Raw genomic sequence first — 19,075 nt, forward strand, 5'->3', positions numbered from 1 at the left:
GGTGAGCATGAAGGTGATCCAGGGAAATCGGTGTCTCTCCACCTCTACCTCCCACTCAACAACAACCACATACACAGACTAATAAGTGAAACTTGAGTTGTTAAAAGAAGAGAGGAGAAGTAGAAAGAGGATGTGAAACATCCTAAACCAGACTGCTGTCAAGAGTTACCATGTTGATTTGTCTTTCTCTATTTGTTATAAGCAGGAAATACACTTACCTGGTCACTTGTCATAACTTCAGTCAGTTATCATAACATGCTGTACGATGAACCTAGAACATGCTATGACATAACCTTATCTATGACTATGCTATGCTATGACATAACCTTATCTATGACTATGCTATGCAATGACATAACCTTATGAGTGTTTATCAGTTAAAATGAGGGCAATGTGTCATTGACATCAAAATTGAACAATGTAGCTGATACAAATCTTGATGAACCTCTATCAATATATGGGTCACAAATGGCCTGTATGCAGGTGTTTTATAGGTGTATTTCAGTGTAAGAGAATACAGTATATTCAATAGAAATTAACAATTCACATTGCATCTCCATTCTCTAATACATGAATCACCTCTCCTCCTCCTCCTCCTCCTCCTCCTCCTCCTCCTCCTCTCTCTGTAGTGGTCCTTGTTCTCAGTGTCCCCTCACTAACTGGTAAGTGAAGTATTTCTCCATTGTTCACATTCACCCAAAAGGTCTTTTCAATCCTACTCAGATTTGCATAAGCCTACTGTATTGAAATAAAAATAGTGAACGACTCTCTCCCTCAGGTTTCTACAAACCCTCCATCCAACTCATCTCTGGATACTCAGTGGTCTCACCTGGAGAAACTGTTCAAATCAGGTGCTCCTGCAGGGCACAACAATCCAGCTATCACAACAATGAAAACTCCGTAAAGTTATACAGAGATTATTCTGTCATGCTGATGGAGAAGCGTTGTTATTACTGGATATTCAGCGTGACATTTCCTCTGTCTATTGTGGATTCCTCTCACAAGGGAAATTACACATGTCGTCAATACTACTCCTTACACAGCCAGCCCATTAGCATCACTGTGGGTGAGCAGAAGTTGTCAGACTAGCTTGACACCCCGAAAGAAATATTATTATATTATATTATAATATCATAATAATAAGATAACTCATAAACTCATAATTCATAATAAAGCATGGTTATTTAAGAGGTGTTCATTTCTAGTAGGCTACCCTGTTAACCTGCTGCTCTGCTACCTGCTACCCCCTCTGTTAATTACATTTGTTATAAGATTAAAAACATGCTTTTGAGTTTTCATTAAGCTTTCTCTATATTGTTTTGTTAGGCCATAAGTAATTATGATATTTTAATTTTTGAAACTTTTCACCTTGTGGCGGTAACGGTAAAATTACTCTTATTACAATTAATGTCCCACTGATAAACTGTCCCCTTCCTCAGTGGTCCTTGTGCAGCCCAACATCTCTCTCAGTGCCCCTAATGGGGGCCTGTTCTGGGGGCCCCAGGGACCAGAGGTGACCAGGGGCCACAGCCTCTCCATCATTTGCTCTACTGGACCACAGTACCAAGGAGGCTCCTTCCACCTCATCTTTGATGGGTCTAACACGACCAGGACTGAGCTCGCTGTCAACCACTCAGCCTCCTTCTACATCCCTGAGGCAGATTACTCCCACCAGGGGAACTACAGCTGTGTCTATGAAGTCAACGTGTCCAGACGCGCCTTTAAATCAACACACACGGCACTGCTAACGATCATCATCAGACGTATATTGGAGACTTACATTTACATTTGTTTGTTTCTTTTGCTTGCTTGTTTGTTTGTTGGCTTGCTTTTGTTCTTGATCATTTTGCTTGTTCTTTGCTGTTACAGTTTACTGTTCTTCTTCCAGCATCCCTGGTTCCCATCATTGCATCCGGAGCGATTTCTGGGTTTTTCCTGGTGTTGGTGATCCCTGCCATCTTCTGCCTGGTGAGGAAAAAGTGTTTGAGCGACACCCCCCCGAGACACAGTGGTCCACAGAGTGAGTCTAAAACCGTCATCTCATTCATCAAAAATACTTATGAAAATGTCTCAGTTTACACAACAGTAGCAATGTGCAATAGCTCTTATTGTAACTGTAGGCTCATTTTTAGATAAAAGGCAAATACAGATACTGAGTTTTCAAGCTGTAGTAGTACCTATCCTAAATCTTTTTTATAAATTGGCATTCAATGCTTTGAAATATCGTAATACTAGTATTTAAATAACTGTTCACTAGTAAGACCAAACTTGCCCCTGAAATGCTACTTAACCTAAACTTTTTTTCCACTTGTACATTAACCATGTATGGCGGCCTCCCATGCAGGTCAGAACATCTACATGAACACATGTGTGCCTCCTGACCAGGGCATACATGGTGAAGATTCTGACAGTGACGTGGAAGAAGACTATGTGAACGTACCCAACATGCGGAATGGCTCAGCTGCCATAGAAAATGACTATGATGAGGACTGCATCTATCAAAACTATAACTGAGACGGTTTTCTGGTATATTTTGATTGAATGTTATAGTCTCACGGGGTCAAATGTGACCTCAGCTCTTCATGACTATAGTTTGGGAACAGTTCACTGAATTTGGGGTTCTAAACGTCAGTGCAACTAGTGGGGACACATTTAGCGGTCCTCTTCAAACCGATCACCGAAATCACCAATCACCCATACAGTATCTAGATCAAACTCCAACATGGTTGTCTCCACCTGAACATTGTTTTATATTGTTCTGTTCTGACATTTACATCACGCTCATACTTCATCACTGCAACACTCTGAGTATTAAATATTGCCACTGAGGGTTTTCGCTGTTTAGACAAAGCTTGCTATAGATGTGTTTGTAATGCAGATGTAATGCCTTGTTGGGATGCAGAGCTATTTAGTGTAGTACTCAGCTGGTTTGGTCCCAATTATTCCCAGTGTGAGACAGTGCTTTGGAGCCACAGTTGTAGCAGCAGTAAGGGTAGTGAGGGTAGACATCTTATGATTACTCATAATGTACTGTTTTCTTTTGCAAGCACTCGTATTTACATCATGAAACGCACGACTAGGTCAGAATTTACATTTTCAAAACAGAACTACACACAGAACATCTACCAGGCACATCAATTTGCCATTGCCCAGCCTACCACACAGTTAATCAGATGGCAGCAACTTGAGCATGGGTTGATCAACCAGAGTGGATGAAGAAATGTAACATGAGCAACGTTGACTGCAGGTGTCGGAGTGTGGCAAGACTCGGTGGAGTGGAGTGCTTTAGATTGAGCTGATAAATCTGAGAAATGAAACTTCCTCACAGATAAACACCTTATTATAGACACTTCCTGTGATTCTGTGGAAAAGCCGTTGACATTTGACCTCAGTAGCCAGTCAAATTACACCATTCCCTTCCGTTCTCAGCAGCAGGCCAAGGGTGATGATGATGATGATGATGATGATGAGGAGGAGGAGACTAACGAGACCACCAGTCTACCGTGGGACGCCGACAACGACCTGACCAGCCCTAGCCAGGCCGAGACGAGCCTGGACCTGGACGACCTGTTGGACGCCAACTGCCTTTCCGCCAACAAGCAGACCACTCCCCGCATCCGGCGCCACTACACCTTCAAAGAGACCATCCAGAACCTGCACAGGGGTCGGCCAGCCTACGGGGCTCTGGGCCAGGGGCTCCAGAAGGGTTCCCGGGCCCCGGCCCAGACGGCCAACCACGACGGGGACAGTGCTTACGAGCCCTCCTTCCTGTCTGTGCCGGCTGGAAGAGTGCGCCTGGCGAAGGACACGCAGCACGGGGAGGACCCACGCAGCCGCAAGAGCAGCCTGATGAGGGAGCTGTTCGGCCAGGCAGACGCGGCAGAGCCCAAGGCCGACAGGAGGGCCCACGCCAAGGAGCCGGCCGCCACGAGCTCGGACTTGGACCGCACGTCCGCCTACGTCCTGGGAGACACAGTGCCTCATATCAGAGACGGGTTCATCATATTCGACTGAGATTATAACTGCCAATTATTTTTGCCAAGCTTTCATAATAAAATATATGTTTTCAGAGACACATTACCTGATCCTTGTTATTTTTTCCCATATGTTTATAATATTAATAGTATAACTAACAAAAGCACGACAATGTGTTTACAAGTGTTTGAAAATGGTTTAAAAAATTAACTATTTGTATTGATGAATAGAAGTTAGAAGCAGCTAGAGTTAGCGCCTGGCAGGTGGCATAACATGGAGGAGTTATTTGGGGTTTGAGGACACTTTGATGTTATGAAACTCCATAGTGCCACAAGCCCTTGCAGACATCACAGAATTTGAATATTTGATTACACAAACCAGGAAAAATCACTGCAGACCCCTCACACCCCGGACACAACCTATTCAAACTCCTCCCCTCTGGTAGACGCTACAGATCACTGTTCGCCAAAACCTCCAGACACAAAAACTCTTTCTTCCCCCTCGCCGTCTCACTACTGAACAGTTAACCCACTGTAGCATATAGTATATTTATCTCTGCACTTCTTGCACTCTCCACTTCTTCTTTGCACTATTGTTGTGTAACAATTCACAGCTACTGTACATAGCCATCCTGCCTTGTATATACTTTCTTAAACTTCTTAGACCATTGCACTGTTGCACTGTTTGTTTTGTATTGTGTTGTAATGTATATTTTGTGTAAGCCAGTGGCGGCTCCTGAAAAAATTCTCAGGGGGGGCAATTTTTTTTATAATGATTAAGGCGACCCATTCAGTAAGTACATTAAGTTAGCTGATTAACTCATACAGCAATACCTTTTTGTCCACTATTGGCAGCACACAACAGTAATATGTCCCCTCTTGCTACATAGCTAGAGTAGCAAGTTACAGGTGGAAAGCTATAGAAGAAAGTTGCATCCAGGAGCCTTCATAAGCAAACATGATGTGGCTCCACATTAAATTATCCCACTTTTTCATTATCCACGTGTCTCAAATGTTGTATGATGTAACATAGCTTAACAGGACACATGATATGTCCAGTAACATCATAAAGAAGGGGTAACATAAGTCAAAAACAACAATATTTATTGACTGATCTTGAAAGTATTGGCTTACAAAAGCAAAATAAGTCATCACATAAAAAATTATTCAGTGTTAGTGCAAGAAGCGAACTGTGAAACATACTGTAAAACCTATGAAAAGTGACAGTGGTATATGAAATACAGACCGCATTAGCCACGCGATTTTCTTTCGTTCCAATTCTTGGATGTAGGATTTCCCTCCCTTTGTAGAAACCTGTTGAATGGACACATTTGGTCTAGGAAGTCCTAATTGTTTTGTTGTCAATTGATCTCCATTAGTACGCCGACTAAAAAGGAGTTTCTGTCAAAGAGCGAATCGAGTTATTGGACTGGACAGGGCAGCCATCTTGACAGAATATGCCTCCGTCGAAGCTGTATGACGTTCGTATAGGCTTTTACGTCCACTACTTATGACAAGACCAGGAGGGGCGAGCCCTCCCGGAAGCCATAGAGAATGCATTGAGAGCTCTGTTTTGTGAAAAAAATGGATTTAACATGGGAGTCAATGGGAGAGGTCTGGGGCGATTTTCATTTCGCCCCAAATCGCCCCAGAAGGGGTGGGGCCATTTGAAGCACGACTTTAGGCTGACTGAACGACTGTTACCTGATTCGACAATGACATACAGAGACAGATCAGACGGTCTAGTGGTAGAATCCGACAGAAAAAAAAATATTACATTTAAATTTACGTGTCATTTACGCGACTTACAAGGATATTGCGTTTATACATAAGGAGTTTTTTTTTTTTTTTTTTTTTTTCCCTAGGCAGTGCGTCGCCCCAATCGCCCTTATGGACGAGCCGCCCCTGGTGTAAGCACACTGAGAGCCACTTTACCAAGTAAAATTCCTTGTTTGTGCAAACTTACTTGGCCAATAAAACCTGATTCTGATAGACACTTTTGACACTTTTATTTGTTGTCATAGCTCGCACCATATATTCAATCATTATTGTACAAGGGAAAGTCAATTTACAATGCTAAAAATGGAAGCAATAATGAAATTAAGGGTTGTTTGAAATTCAACGTTTCAAGAAAGCATGCAGTAATCTAGAGACATTTCTCCTTCTCCATAATCATAAACATCAAAAAGAGTTTTTAAAAGAACCGAAAAAAAAAGGCATGAAGCGGATGTGAATTACCACAAACCATAACGCTGTCAGAGTTGTCATGTTTTTTCACTGTGTGTTATGAAACACACTCACTGAGTCAGTTATCAAAGTATACTATATGATATCAGCCTAGAACAAGTTGTAGCATAACCTTATGAGCACTAATGTTCATTTGGAAAAGCCTGTCTTTGCAAGATGTTTTGGAAGTTGGCATGCTGGAATACTTTGACATACCTTGTAAAATCTTCTGGATTTGGCATACATCATAGCACTTAACAATGCACAAAACTGACCTGCATTTGTCTCTCTGATGTGTTATATGTCTTGTGTTTTTATAGTGTAAATATGTATATATATATGTTCAATCTATATTTTTATTGTTTTTGTGTCTGAGAGCTGCTACCTCAATTTCGTTGTACTTGTGCAATGACAAATAAATATATTCTATTCTATTCTATTCTATACATAGAGCCTGCAGCAACAGGGCATAAATATAGAGGAAGTGGCCAGCCTAGATCTGTGAACTAGAGCTGAGCTGAGGTTAGGTTGGTCAGGTATCTTAAAATACCACAGTCATACACCAAATAGAATAAGAGTATGCAACGTTGTGCGATGTCTGCATGATGTGCATCTATAGTTCAGGATGGACACATGTTCACTGGACCAAGTGCAAATCACTTGTTAGGAAAAGAGAGGGCTGTAAAAAAAAACAAATAACCAGGATAGGGCACAGCCTTTGATGCCAACATGATGTGCAAGTCTCTGTAGCAAAATATGATGATCTACACTACAGTGTCCAAAGCAGCACTAAGGTCTAGAAGAACTTAGTCATTTTGAACTTTAATTATGGCCGTTTCAGTGCTGTGTTGGGCTCTAAAGCCAGATTGGAGTCCATTGAGTCTGGTCAGTGTGCCATGAGGCGAGTCCTATCTGTTTTCTTATTCTCTTTTTCAGTGGTGCAACAGTGTCAAGGGTTGAGCAAAGCACACTTGTGACACCATCTGTTGGTGGGTCGATTTGAGGTGGGGATGTGCTTACGCCACCGTCAGTGCCAGGAGTAGGAGCTGAGGCGGCTGGTAGTTTTGATGTGAATTTTGTTGTAGTCTGTAGTTGTCAGATAAACCACGGCTGTAGAGGTGGGTTAATTCTGATTTTGCGATACTCTTTGAATGCAGGTTACCATGTCTGTCACTACATGGGATAGCACAAGGTTGGTCATCACTGAGGTACCGCTGATGAAAAGAGTCTTGATTGCCATCTCTTACTGTGGAGAGAAGGCAAATTGGCCAGCCAACAGTCAGAAAAAGAATAATAAATGTTTTATTTAGTGTATCACAGTTTTCCGAATAGTGCTTGTAGTTTGACATCACATTGAACACATGTTCAACACATCCAACACTTGACCACAAGAGAAGGAAGAAAAAGGAGGAAGTTGTGCACTTCACATGAAGTTTTCATCAAAGACGGAGATGTCAATGGCTGTGCTCACTCTAATCTCATGTAAGTATCATTTCATTTTTATTAATGTGAATGTGTAAAGTCAAATAAATATCTGAATCTTATAAAGATACTTTTAGAGTTATTTGAAAAACAGCCGTTGCAAATTATGTGATACTTTTTCAGAGATTTTTTCTCAATTTTACCGTACAGGCCACATCAAATAAAAAATATCTATTACCACCAATAGTATAAGATCCCTTTTTAACGATTATCTGAGATTAGAAGTTTCACTTAATAATATTCATATTTTAAATTTGCCTTTAACTGGGGTTCAATTACACAGTTGCTGTGCAGAGATCAAGGGTTCCATCCACACAATCTAAGTAAAGTAAAGTAAAGTAATATCTACAGTCTGCTATGCTGTACCAGGTTCAAATATGTGACAGGAAATATATATTTCATGCAGACATTTAATGTTCAATCATTCGCCAAGAATAGTCAATATAATCCAAAACGGGAAGCATAATGAAATCAAGACTGGGTTATCTGAACAAAGTTCAAGTTCAAGATTTCAAGAAGGGGTGAGCATGAAGGTGATCCAGGGAAATTGGTGTCTCTCCACCTCTAGCTCCCACTCAACAACAACCACATACACAGACTAATAAGTGAAACTTGAGTTGTTAAAAGAAGAGAGGAGAAGTAGAAAGAGGATGTGAAACATCCTAAACCAGTCTGCAGTCAAGAGTTACCATGTTGGTTTGTCATTCTCTATTTGTTAAAGGCAGGAAATACACTTACCTGGTCACTTGTCATAACTTCAGTCAGTTATCATAACATGCTGTATGATGAACCGAGAACATGCTATGGCATAACCTAATCTATGACTATGCTATGCTATGACATAACCTTATCTATGACTATGCTATGCTATGACATAACCTTATGAGTATATATCAGTTAAAATGAGGGCAATGTGTCATTGACATCAAAATTGAACAATGTACGTAGCTGATACAAATCTTGATGAACCTCTCAATCAATATATGGGTCACAAATGGCCTGTATGCAGGTGTTTTGAAGCTGTATTTCAGTGTAAGAGAATACAGTATATTCAATAGAAATTCACAATTCACATTGTATCTAAATTCTCTAATACATGAATCACCTCTCCTCCTCCTCCTCCTCCTCTTCTCTCTGTAGTGGTCCTTGTTCTCAGTGTCCCCTCACTAACTGGTAAGTGAAGTATTTCTCCATTGTTCACATTCACCCAAAAGGTCTTTTCAATCCTACTCAGATTTGCATAAGCCTACTGTATTGAAATAAAAATAGTAAACGACTCTCTCCCTCAGGTTTCTTCGGACCCTCCATCCAACTCATCTCTCAATACTCAGTGGTCTCACCTGGAGAAACTGTTCGAATCAGTTGCTCTTGCAGGGCAAAACAATCCAGCTATCACAACAATGAAAACTCCGTAAAGTTATACAGAGATTATTCTGTCATGCTGATGGAGAAGCGTTGTTATTACTGGATATTAAGCGTGACATTTCCTCTGTCTATTGTGGATTCCTCTCACAAGGGAAATTACACATGTCGTCAATACTACTCCTTACACAGCCAGCCCATTAGCATCACTGTGGGTGAGCAGAAGTTGTCAGACTAGCTTGACACCCCGAAAGAAATATTATTATATTATATTATAATATCATAATAATAAGATAACTCATAAACTCATAATTCATAATAAAGCATGGTTATTTAAGAGGTGTTCATTTCTAGTAGGCTACCCTGTTAACCTGCTGCTCTGCTACCTGCTACCCCCTCTGTTAATTACATTTGTTATAAGATTAAAAACATGCTTTTGAGTTTTCATTAAGCTTTCTCTATATTGTTTTGTTAGGCCATAAGTAATTATGATATTTTAATTTTTGAAACTTTTCACCTTGTGGCGGTAACGGTAAAATTACTCTTATTACAATTAATGTCCCACTGATAAACTGTCCCCTTCCTCAGTGGTCCTTGTGCAGCCCAACATCTCTCTCAGTGCCCCTAATGGGGGCCTGTTCTGGGGGCCCCAGGGACCAGAGGTGACCAGGGGCCACAGCCTCTCCATCATTTGCTCTACTGGACCACAGTACCAAGGAGGCTCCTTCCACCTCATCTTTGATGGGTCTAACACGACCAGGACTGAGCTCGCTGTCAACCACTCAGCCTCCTTCTACATCCCTGAGGCAGATTACTCCCACCAGGGGAACTACAGCTGTGTCTATGAAGTCAACGTGTCCAGACGCGCCTTTAAATCAACACACACGGCACTGCTAACGATCATCATCAGACGTATATTGGAGACTTACATTTACATTTGTTTGTTTCTTTCGCTTGCTTGTTTGTTTGTTGGCTTGCTTTTGTTCTTGATCATTTTGCTTGTTCTTTGCTGTTACAGTTTACTGTTCTTCTTCCAGCATCCCTGGTTCCCATCATTGCATCCAGAGCGATTTCTGGGTTTTTCCTGCTGTTGGTGATCCCTGCCATCTTCTGCCTGGTGAGGAAAAAGTGCTTGAGTGACACCCCCCCGAGACACAGTGGTCCACAGAGTGAGTCTAAAACCATCATCTCATTCATCAAAAATACTTATGAAAATGTCTCAGTTTACACAACAGTAGCAATGTGCAATAGCTCTTATTGTAACTGTAAGCTCATTTTTAGATAAAAGGCAAATACAGATATTGAGTTTTCAAGCTGTAGTAGTACCTATCCTAAATCTTTTTTATAAATTGGCATTCAATGCTTTGAAATATCGCTATGTATGGCGGTCTCCCATGTAGGTCAGAACATCTACATGAACTCATGTGTGCCTCCTGACCAGGGCAATCATGGTGAAGATGCTGACAGTGACGTGGAAGAAGACTATGTGAACGTACCCAACATGCGGAATGGCTCAGCTGCCATAGAAAATGACTATGATGAGGACTGCATCTATCAAAACTATAACTGAGACGGTTTTCTGGTATATTTTGATTGAATGTTATAGTATCACGGGGTCAAATGTGACCTCAACTCTTCATGACTATAGTTTGGGAACAGTTCACTGAATTTGGGGTTCTAAACGTCAGTGCAACTAGTGGGGACACATTTAGCGGTCCTCTTCAAACCGATCACCGAAATCACCAATCACCCATACAGTATCTAGATCAAACTCCAACATGGTTGTCTCCACCTGAACATTGTTTTATATTGTTCTGTTCTGATATTTACATCACGCTCATACTTCATCACTGCAACACTCTGAGTATTAAATATTGCCATTGGGGGTTTTTGCTGTTTAGACAAAGCTTGCTATAGATGTGTTTGTAATGCAGATGTAATGCCTTGTTGGGATGCAGAGCTATTTAGTGTAGTACTCAGCTGGTTTGGTCCCAATTATTCCCAGTGTGAGACAGTGCTTTGGAGCCACAGTTGTAGCAGCAGTAAGGGTAGTGAGGGTAGACATCTTATGATTACTCATAATGTACTGTTTTCTTTTGCAAGCACTCGTATTTACATCATGAAATGTACGACTAGGTCAGCATTTACATTTTCAAAACAGAACTACACAAAGGACATCTACCAGGCACATCAACTCGCCATTGCCCAGCCTACCACACAGTACATCAGGTGGCAGCACCATGAGCTTGGGTTGATCAACCAGAGTGGATGAAGAAATGTAACGTGAGCAACTTTGACTGCAGGTGTCGGAGTGTGGCAAGACTCAGTGGAGTGGAGTGCTTTAGATTGAGCTGATAAATCTGAGAAATGAAACTTCCTCATAAACACCTTATTATAGACACAGCCTGTGATTCTGTGGAAAGGCCGTTGACATTTGACCTCAGTAGCCAGTCAAATTACAGCACTCCCTTCTGTTCTCCTGGAGCAACACGTTGATTGGCTGGAATTGTTTATGGCTTGGTCTGACACTGTTTGTTTGTTTCCCATTTACATCGTTAGGACTGTGTACAAACACCAGAGGGTTTTTTGAGTACAGACATAGAACAGACAGCTGGTGGACTGTGAGGAGCAATTTGCTGCATTTTACAAAAAGTGTATTGGATTAGTCACAGACTGTAACCTTTGACCTTTGAGGAGATAAGAGGAAAAACCTTTAGACATCTGAGTGTCATTTGACTCTATCAAAACATATGACTTAGCTACTGGCTTCATGCATCATGAAATCTTTTTAAAAATGTGTATTTCAGCCAGGATTCTGAATAAATCATTTCAAGCTTGTTGTTCGATCAATAGTATGTCTGTGGTGATGTGCTTTTTCTCACAGCTGGCCATTGTCTGCTGCCATCTCAGACCAAAAGATCCCTTTTAGAAAGGAGGTGAAGTGTAGGTTTTGTAGCCAAAAGGTATTCTGGAAGACCAAGGTTATAGGTTATAAGTACACCTTGAAGTAGTTTTCCCTCTTGCCACCTCATAATAATTAATAATCATGATAAATGGATATGGTCAGTTGATTGAAATACTTATCCACAACAGTTTCCCTCAAGACATTCTAAAATATTGTTTAATTCCTAATGCACTGCTGCACTTCATAGGCAGAGTCTGCATCTCTGGCCAAACATAGTTTATATTTGTGCTCAACAACCAATCAAATTACACCCACCCCTTCCAGGATCAATTCGATGAATTTGACAAAAAGTGTATTTAATTAGAACTGTATTGTATTAGGGTAACATTCAAAGCCAGTATTAAGTCTCTCAACTTGCTACATCTTAATGGAAATTCTATTGAATTCTATTGAATAAACGCCTGAAACTACAGAATATTGTTCTATGCAAACAAGCTTTCCATGATGCACATTCCAAAGCTTTTGGCGATAAACGTGGAATGAACAGAACATGCCTAACTAACTGCATGCAGTCCAATGGCAACCACCTTGTTGCACACTACCAGCCAGCAGGTAATCCCAACACCACCTGAAACACACACAAAACAACATGGGGTGACGTCAGTCTCAGTAATAAACACACATGACATGGTTATACATGTTAAATGTTTCCAAAACCTCCCATTCCCCCCCCCCAAAACACACACATCTACTATTAAATTGATCTAAATTACACACCATACTCTCCAAAGCTCTACTGGATGGTACTGTAACATTACGTAGTTCATGTTTAAGTGTAGTCAGACCAATACAAAGAAGCAGAGGGCAACAGTAACAGCAATTTACCACTTTTTTTAGGTATATTGTTGTAGGCATCTTGTTTTGGCATCATCTTCAAAATCATTTTGACGATATATGGTCAACTGAAAACCAGAAAATAAGGCTTGTAGTTTGACATCATGTTCAACACATGTTCAACACATCCAACACTTGACCACAAGAGAAAGCTACAAGGAAGAAAAAGGAGGAAGTTGTGCACTTCACATGAAGTTTTCATCACAGAAGGAGCTGTCAATGGCTGTGCTCACTCTAATCTCATGTAGGTATCATTTCATTTTTCTTAATGTGAATGTGTAAAGTAAAGTGAATATCTGAATCTTATAAAGATACTTTTAGAGTTGTTCGAAAAACAGCAGTTGGAAATTATGTGATACTTTATCAGAGAACTTTTCTCAATTTTACCGTACAGGCCACATCAAATAAAAAATATCTATTACCACAAATAGTATAAGATCGCTTTTTAACTCTTATCGGGGATTAGAAGTTTCAATGAATAATATTGATATTTTAAATTTGCCTTTAACTGGGGTTCAATCTGACAGTTGCTGTGCAGAGATCAATGGTTCCATCCACACATTCTAAGAATCTAGTACTCCTTTTTGCTCCTTTTTTCTCTTTTTCCATTTTCCATTAAGGTGCTCTGCATGAAGTTGAATAAAGTAATATATAAATACAGTTTGCTGTGCTGTTCAAATATGTGAAAGAAAATATATATTTCATGCAGACATTTAATGTTCAATCATTCTACAAGAATAGTCAATATACTAATCCAAAACTGGAAGCATAATGAAATCAAGACTGGGTTGTCCAAACAAATTAAAAACTCTTTACGGTTTTCAAGAAGGGTTGAGCATGAAGGTGATCCAGGGAAATCATTGTCTCTCCTTTACCTCCCACCCAACACCCAGATTCACAGACTAATAAGTGAAACTTGAGTTATTAAAAGAAGAGAGGAGAAGTAGAACGAGGATGTGAAACATCCTAAACCAGTCTGCTGCAAAGAATTACTATGTTGGTTTGTCTTTCTCTATTTGTGATAGGCAGGAAATACACTTACCTGGTCACTTGTCATAACTTCAGTCAGTTAAACATGACGTTAATACATAACATGCTGTACGATGAAACTAGAACATGCTATGGCATAACCTTATCTATGACTATGCTATGCTATGACATAACCTTATGAGTGTTAAAATCAGGGCAATGTGTCATTGACATCAAAATTGAACAATGTAGCTGATACAAATCTTGATGAACCTCTATCAATATACTGTTCACAAATGGCCTGTATGCAGGTGTTTTGTAGCTGTATTTCAGTGTAAGAGAATACAGTATATTCAATAGAAATTCACAATTCACATTGGATCTCCATTCTCTAATGCATGAATCACCTCTCCTCCTCTCTCCTAAATTTCCCTCGGGATTAATAAAGTATCCATCTATCTATCTATCTCTCTGTAGTGGTCCTTGTTCTCAGTGTCCCCTCACTAACTGGTAAGTGAAGTATTTCTCCATTATTCACATTCACCCAAAAGGTCTTTTCAATCCTACTCAGATTTGCATAAGCCTACTGTATTGAAATACAAATAGTAAACGACTCTCTCCCCCCAAGGTTCCTCCACCGAACTAATCTCTCGATACTCAGTGGTCTCACCTGGAGAAACTGTTCAAATCAGGTGCTCTTGCACAGCACGATCCTTCTATTACAACAATGTCTACGTAGAGTTATACAGAGATTATTCTGTCATGGTGATGAAGGAGATTTGTTATTCCGGGAGCAGCGTAACATTTACTCTGTCTAATGTGGATTCCTCTCACGAGGGCCGTTACACATGTAAAGACTACATCACTAGTAGTATACGACACTACTACTCACACAGCCAGCCCATTAGCATCACTGTGGGTGAGTAGAAGTTGTCAGACTAGCTTGATATCCCGAAATAAATATAATTACATAATAATAAGATAACTCATAATCTTCATAATTCATAATAAAGCAGGGTTATTTAAGAGGTGTTCACTTCTAGTAGGCTACCCTGTTAACCCATCTGTTAATTAAACTTGTTATAAGAGTAAAAACATGCTTTTGAGTTTTCATTAAGCTTTCTATATATTGTTTTGTTAGGCCATTAGTAATTATGATATTGTTATATTTGAAACATTTCACCTTGTGGCGGTAACGGTAACATTCCACTAATAACAATTAATATTCCACTGATGAACTGTCCCCTTCCTCAGTGGTCCTTGTGCAGCCCAACATCTCTCTCAGTGCCCCTAATGGGGGCCTGTTCTGGGGGCCCCAGGGGCCAGAGGTGACCAGGGGCCACAGCTTCTCCATCATTTGCTCTACTGGACCACAGTACCAAGGAGGCTCCTTCCACCTCATCTTTGATGGGTCTAAAATGACCAGGACTGAGCTAGCTGTCAACCACTCAGCCTCCTTCTACATCCCTGAGGCAGATTACTCCCACCAGGGGAACTACAGCTGTGTCTATGAAGTCAACGTGTCCGGACGTGCCTTTAAATCAACACGCACGGCACTGCTTACAATCATCATCAGACGTATATTGGAGACTTACATATGCATTTGTTTGTTTCTTTTGCTTGCTTGTTTGTTTGTTGGCTTGCTTTTGTTCTTGATCGTTTTGTTTGTTCTTTGTTGTTACAATGTACTGTTCTTCTTCCAGCACTTCTGGTTCCTATCATTGCATCCGGAGTGATTTCTGTGTTTTTCCTGCTGTTGCTGATCACTGCCATCTTCTGCCTGGTGAGGAAAAGGTGTTTGAGCGACACACCCCTGAGACACAGTGGTCCACAGAGTGAGTCTAAAACCATCATCTCATTCATCAAAATTACTTGTCTCAGTTTACACAACAGTAGCAATGTGCAAAAGCTCTTATTGTAACTGTAGACTCATTTTTAGATAAAAGGCAAAAACAGATATTGAGTTTTCAAGCTGTAGTAGTACCTATCCTAAATCTTTTGGCATTCAATGCTTTGAAATATCGTAAGACTAATATTGAAATAACTGTTTGCTAGTAAGACCAAACTTGCCCCTGAAATGCTTCATAACCTAAACCATTTTTTCCACTTGTACATTAACCATGCATTGCGGTCTCCCAAACTCCATCGAAACAGGCTCTGTGAACACAAATGGATGTCATTATGGGCCTGGTGGGTCTGCTGAAGGTCGGAACATCTACATGAACACATGTGTGCCTCTTGACCAGGGCAATCTTGGTGAAGATGCCAACAGTGACGTGGAAGAAGACTATGTGAACGTACCCAACATGCGGAATGGCTCAGCTGCCATAGAAAATGGCTATGAAGAGGACTGCATCTATCAAAACTATAAATGAGACGGTTTTTGCTGTTTAGACAAAGCTTGCTATAGATGTGTTTGTAATGCAGATGTAATGCCTTGTTGGGATGCAGAGCTATTTAGTGTAGTACTCAGCTGGTTTGGTCCCAATTATTCCCAGTGTGAGACAGTGCTTTGGAGCCACAGTTGTAGCAGCAGTAAGGGTAGTGAGGGTAGACATCTTATGATTACTCATAATGTACTGTTTTCTTTTGCAAGCACTCGTATTTACATCATGAAATGTACGACTAGGTCAGCATTTACATTTTCAAAACAGAACTACACACAGAACTAGCAGGCACATCAATTTGCCATTGCCCAGCCTACCACACAGTACATCAGGTGGCAGCAACATGAGCTAGGGTTGATCAACCAGAGTGGATGAAGAAATGTAACGTGAGCAACTTTGACTGCAGGTGTCGGAGTGTGGCAAGACTCAGTGGAGTGGAGTGCTTTAGATTGAGCTGATAAATCTGAGAAATGAAACTTCCTCACAGATAAACACCTTATTATAGACACAGCCTGTGATTCTGTGGAAAGGCCGTTGACATTTGACCTCAGTAGCCAGTCAAATTACACCATTCCCTTCTGTTCTCCTGGAGCAATGTGTTGATTGGCTGGAATTGTTTATGGCTTGGTCTGAAACTGTTTGTTTGTTTCCCATTTACATCGTTAGGACTGTGTACGAACACCAGAGGGTTTTTTGAGTACAGACATAGAACAGACAGCTGGAGGACTGTGAGGAGCAATTTGCTGCATTTTACAAAAAGTGTATTGGATTAGTCACAGACTGTAACCTTTGACCTTTGAGGAGATAAGAGGAGAAACCTTTAGACATCTGAGTGTCATTTGACTCCATCAAAACATATGACTTAGCTACTGGCTTCATGCATCATGAAATCTTTTTAAAAATGTGTATTTCAGCCAGGATTCTGAATAAATCATTTCAAGCTTGTTGTTCGATCAATAGTATGTCTGTGGTGATGTGCTTTTTCTCACAGCTGGCCATGGTCTGCTGCCATCTCAGACCAAAAGATCCCTTTTAGAAAGGAGGTGAAGTGTAGGTTTTATAGCCAAAAGGTATTCTGGAAGACCAAGGTTATAGGTTATAAGTACACCTTGAAGTAGTTTGCCCTCTTGCCACCTCATAATAATTAATAATCATGATAAATGGATATGGTCTGTTGATTGAAATACTTATCCACAGCAGTTTCCCTCAAGAAATTCTAAAATATTGTTTAATCCCTTTTTGCACTGTTGCATTTCATAGGCAGAGTCTGCATCTCTGGTAAACCATAGTTTATATTTGTGCTCAGAGATGGGCAGTATTTCTATTACTTGTATTTGAAATACATATTTCAATTACTTTTGAGTATTTTGTAATTTGTATTTGATAGGGCAGAAAAAAAAAATCTAACCTAATTTGTAACAAAAGTCATTTTGTATTTAAAATACTTTCTCCACAAATCAAAAAACATTTCACGAGGTCAGTCTTCAGATCTTCAAGTTCAACGGATTGTCTGTCAAGGTAAATATTTGATCTGAGTGTGACATGTCAAGTAGCTTGATGTATAATGTATGTCTGGGTCTGGCTACATAGCCTATTGATACATGGTGATGTTATAATATCAAGCTAGCGATCGATGCTAACATGCTAATGACGCTAGCATGCTGTCTAGGCTAGTGCATAGCCAGTGTTTAGCAAGTTAATTTATCAGTCGAGTAGCTAGCTATAGGAATAGGGAGATTGGGAGCTTGTATGTTCATGATAACCTTATCAAGAGACGTCTGACCATCTAATCTTGCACTGTATTACATGTTTTGCTGTATCTTCTCAATGTGAATGTCATAATGCCATATCAATTACTGGCAGATAATATATTTCACAGTTAGCCAGGCTATGACAGTACTGTAGATGTCCATTTGTTATGTTAAAAAAAAAAATCCAATTTATTTTATTTAAAAGGCATATTATGAAAGTATTAATGTTATTATTTCATACATTCTACAGTTGGCCAGGTGGACAACATGTCTCAGCAAGATGATGTTCAAGAAGGACCATCAACAAGCACCGATGGAACCAAGCCTGTGTCTGCAATCTTGTAGGGAAGTTCTTCAGTATTGCCTCTCAAACACTGGATGGGAAAGTCCAGGCGGACTGTAAACTCTGCACCAAAAAGAAAGCAGTAATATCTGGAACTCTTTTAGCTACATCACATTTAAAAACTCACCTGAAGAGACTTCACCCTGACAGTCTTGATGATTTTGAAAAGCACAAGACAGAGCTAGACTAGCTTCATGGGCGTAACAGCTCACTGGATCAAGCCATTCAACTGAACATTAATCAGTCGTTCTCGCATGCAGACATTTCCCAAGTCCACACAACTACAACCGCATTGCTGAGATATTGGAGGAAGTCCACTCATAATTTGGCCTGTCAAATGAAAACATCATTGCAACAGTGACTGACAATGGGTCAAATTTTGTAAAGGCCTTTAAGGAGTTCAACATATCTGTTGTTGCAGATGAAGACGAGAATGATGACACAGAAGATTTTCTTGTTGATACAAAGTTTATGGGCTGTTAAGTCCCATTAATAAAAAAATATATATACATAATCACATTTACATTTAGTCATTTAGCAGACGCTTTGGTCCAAAGCGATGTACAAGGGAGAGAATATTCAAGCTACTTTACATAAGAAATATAATAAAATGAAATAAAAAGAAAGAAAGAAGTGCAGAAATGTAACTGCTGTAATTGCAAGTTACGCACTAGTCGAAGTGCCAGTTAGGACGGGAAGTGCTCTCTGAAAAGTTGGGTCTTCAAAAGCTTCTTAAAGGTAGAGAGGGACGCCCCTGCTCTGGTAGTGCTGGGTAGTTCATT

General features: G+C 40.2%; 1 protein-coding gene across 1 annotated transcript; it reads left to right on the top strand.

The window, feature by feature from the left end:
- The first annotated feature begins 7,651 nt into the window (after positions 1-7,651).
- On the top strand, positions 7,652-16,187 carry LOC116221865. The gene is made up of 5 exons (XM_042708636.1): positions 7,652-7,682; positions 9,633-9,956; positions 15,067-15,390; positions 15,516-15,595; positions 16,059-16,187. The coding sequence occupies exons 1-5, from the start codon at positions 7,652-7,654 to the stop codon at positions 16,185-16,187; spliced, it is 888 nt and encodes a 295-aa protein (XP_042564570.1).
- Positions 16,188-19,075: the final 2,888 nt, after the last annotated feature.

The sequence above is a fragment of the Clupea harengus genome, chromosome 9, assembly GCF_900700415.2.
Source record: "Clupea harengus chromosome 9, Ch_v2.0.2, whole genome shotgun sequence".
In the NCBI taxonomy this organism is placed as follows: Eukaryota; Metazoa; Chordata; class Actinopteri; order Clupeiformes; family Clupeidae; genus Clupea; species Clupea harengus.

Excerpts from the sequence above, each read along its gene's own strand:
- LOC116221865 (XM_042708636.1), top strand. The coding sequence starts at position 7,652 with ATGTCAATGGCTGTGCTCACTCTAATCTCAT. Across the intron at positions 7,683-9,632 it reads TGTGCTCACTCTAATCTCAT|TGGTCCTTGTGCAGCCCAAC; the intron begins GTAAGTATCATT and ends CCCCTTCCTCAG. Across the intron at positions 15,596-16,058 it reads TCACTGCCATCTTCTGCCTG|GGCAATCTTGGTGAAGATGC; the intron begins GTGAGGAAAAGG and ends CCTCTTGACCAG.